This window comes from Lepus europaeus, chromosome X (genome assembly GCF_033115175.1).
Source record: "Lepus europaeus isolate LE1 chromosome X, mLepTim1.pri, whole genome shotgun sequence".
NCBI classification, from domain to species: Eukaryota; Metazoa; Chordata; class Mammalia; order Lagomorpha; family Leporidae; genus Lepus; species Lepus europaeus.
In genome coordinates this window covers 125,799-127,774 of record NC_084850.1, presented here as the reverse complement: position 1 = coordinate 127,774, position 1,976 = coordinate 125,799, and the positions used below count along the sequence as shown (strand labels likewise).

The following is a 1,976-nucleotide window of genomic DNA, read 5'->3' as shown; positions in this document are numbered from 1 at the left end:
TCAGGTGGTGCCCCAGATGATGGGTGGGGTTGTCCCTGAGGGCGCCGTGGAGCAGCCATGAATGCTCCGAACTGCCACATCTCAGAAGACCTTGGAATGCCATTCACGTTTCAGACCTCAGCACAGGAGCCAGTGGGCGGCAGGTGTGCTCAGAACCATGGATGCGCCCCCACACGTGAGGAGCCGGGCCGCAAGGTCTGCGCTGAGGTGACAGAGTGCGTTCTCCAAGGGAGGCCACGTTAGTCCTGGCGGGCCCGGCCCTCGCCTCCGGCTTGCCCTGGGCTGGGCCTCAGTGGCCGTGGCTCTCCAGCAGTCTCCTGAGGGCACCCTTCACTTCCTTGTTCCTCAGACTGTAGATCATAGGGTAGAGCATGGGAGTCACGTTGGTGTAGACTAAGGACACGATTTTGTCCTGCTCTGGGGTGTAGCACGACTTGGGGCGAATGTAGATGAAGATGGCACAGCCGTAGTGCAGAAGAGAGACCAGCAGGTGGCCCGTGCAGGTGGAGAAGGCTTTGCTCCTGCCCTCAGCGGAGTGCATTTTGAGAACAGCAGCGATGATGAACGCGTAGGAGAGCAGGATCAGCACGAAGGGAATCAAGAGGATGAGCATGCAGACAACGAAGATGGCGACCTCGTTGGCTCGCGTGTCCGAGCAGGCCAGGAAGAGCACAGCGGGGATGTCACAGAAGAAATGGTTGATCTCGTGGGACTGACAGAAGGGCAGCAGGAATATCAGTGTGGTGAGGGTGAGCGAGAGGGCAAAGCCGCTGGTGCAGGCCAGGGCCAGCATCCGCAGGCAGAGGCCCCTGGTGATGAGGAGTGCGTAGCGCAGGGGGTTGCAGATGGCCACGAAGCGGTCATAGGCCATCACGGCCAGGAGGAAGCACTCGGCCCCGCCCAGGGCGATGAAGAGGTGCATTTGCAGCGCACAGGCCAGGAAGGGCATCCGCTGGCTCCTGGACAGGAAATTGGCTAGCATGTTGGGGACAATAACCAACGTGTAGCAGATTTCAATGGCAGAGAGGTTTCGAAGGAAGAAATACATGGGGGTCTGGAGGCAAGAGTCGATGAGGGTGATGAGCACAATCGCTGCATGCCCTGCCAGGGTGACAAGATGCATGATCAGAAAGAGTCCAAAAAAGAGGATCTGCAGGTCAGCCATCTCCCCAAAGCCCAGGATAACAAAGTCAGAGCTCAAGGTGTGGTTCTTCCGCACCGGCTCCATCCCGTGCGCCCCTCCGGACGGCCCGTGGGCTGGGGAGGCCAGCCTTCGCGCAAGTCTCCAGGCCTTGGGAAACCCCGGAGCCCTGTGCACGGGCCAGAGTGTCGTCAGCTCTCCCGGCCCTGCCACCGCCTTTTCCAGGCTCAGCCCCGGAGTTCACCGTGTCAGCCCCGGGACTCCGGCCCTGTGTTCAGTGAGCATGAAGAGCTGCGCCTGGGAGGTCGCCTTGGAACACCTGTGGGGCTGTTACAGAGATGGAGCAGATGAGTGAACCCTAAAGACGAAGCTGTTTTCCAGAGACCCCGACCCCCGGTTTCTGTCCAAACTGCTCTGCGTCAGGAGGAGCTGGCGGGGGCGGGGGTGGGGGGCGCACCATCTCTGCCGCAGAGGTTCAGGGGGAGACTGGGCCTGCGGGGCCGCTGACGCTGCAGGGAGCTCCTGCAGGACGAAGGGTCACTGAGGTGATCTTACACAGTTTGGACTTTGTGTCAACAGACTCCTAGGATTCCTGCTGCCAACAGGCCGCCCGCAGGGGGCTAGGGGGCAAGGCCAAAGCCCACAGTGGCAGCTGCCCCTCCAGCACCCATTGCTCCTCATGGCGAGGAGGCCCTGGCTCATGCGTCCCCTCCTCCCAGCCTTTGCTCGATGGCTACGTTTCCTCAGCGCTCTGGACTCCCCCTAAGCATACTATTTGCCTCCAGGTCCTGTCATTCTCCAATGCTTTCTCCAGCTCGATCCACAGCCTATGAGC

General features: G+C 60.8%; 1 protein-coding gene across 1 annotated transcript; it reads right to left on the bottom strand.

Moving 5' to 3' along the window:
* Positions 1–289: 289 nt before the first annotated feature.
* On the bottom strand, positions 290–1,228 carry LOC133753667 (olfactory receptor 10V1-like). Its single transcript, XM_062184355.1, has one exon. The coding sequence runs from the start codon at positions 1,226–1,228 to the stop codon at positions 290–292; it is 939 nt and encodes a 312-aa protein (XP_062040339.1).
* Between the last annotated feature and the right edge of the window lie 748 nt (positions 1,229–1,976).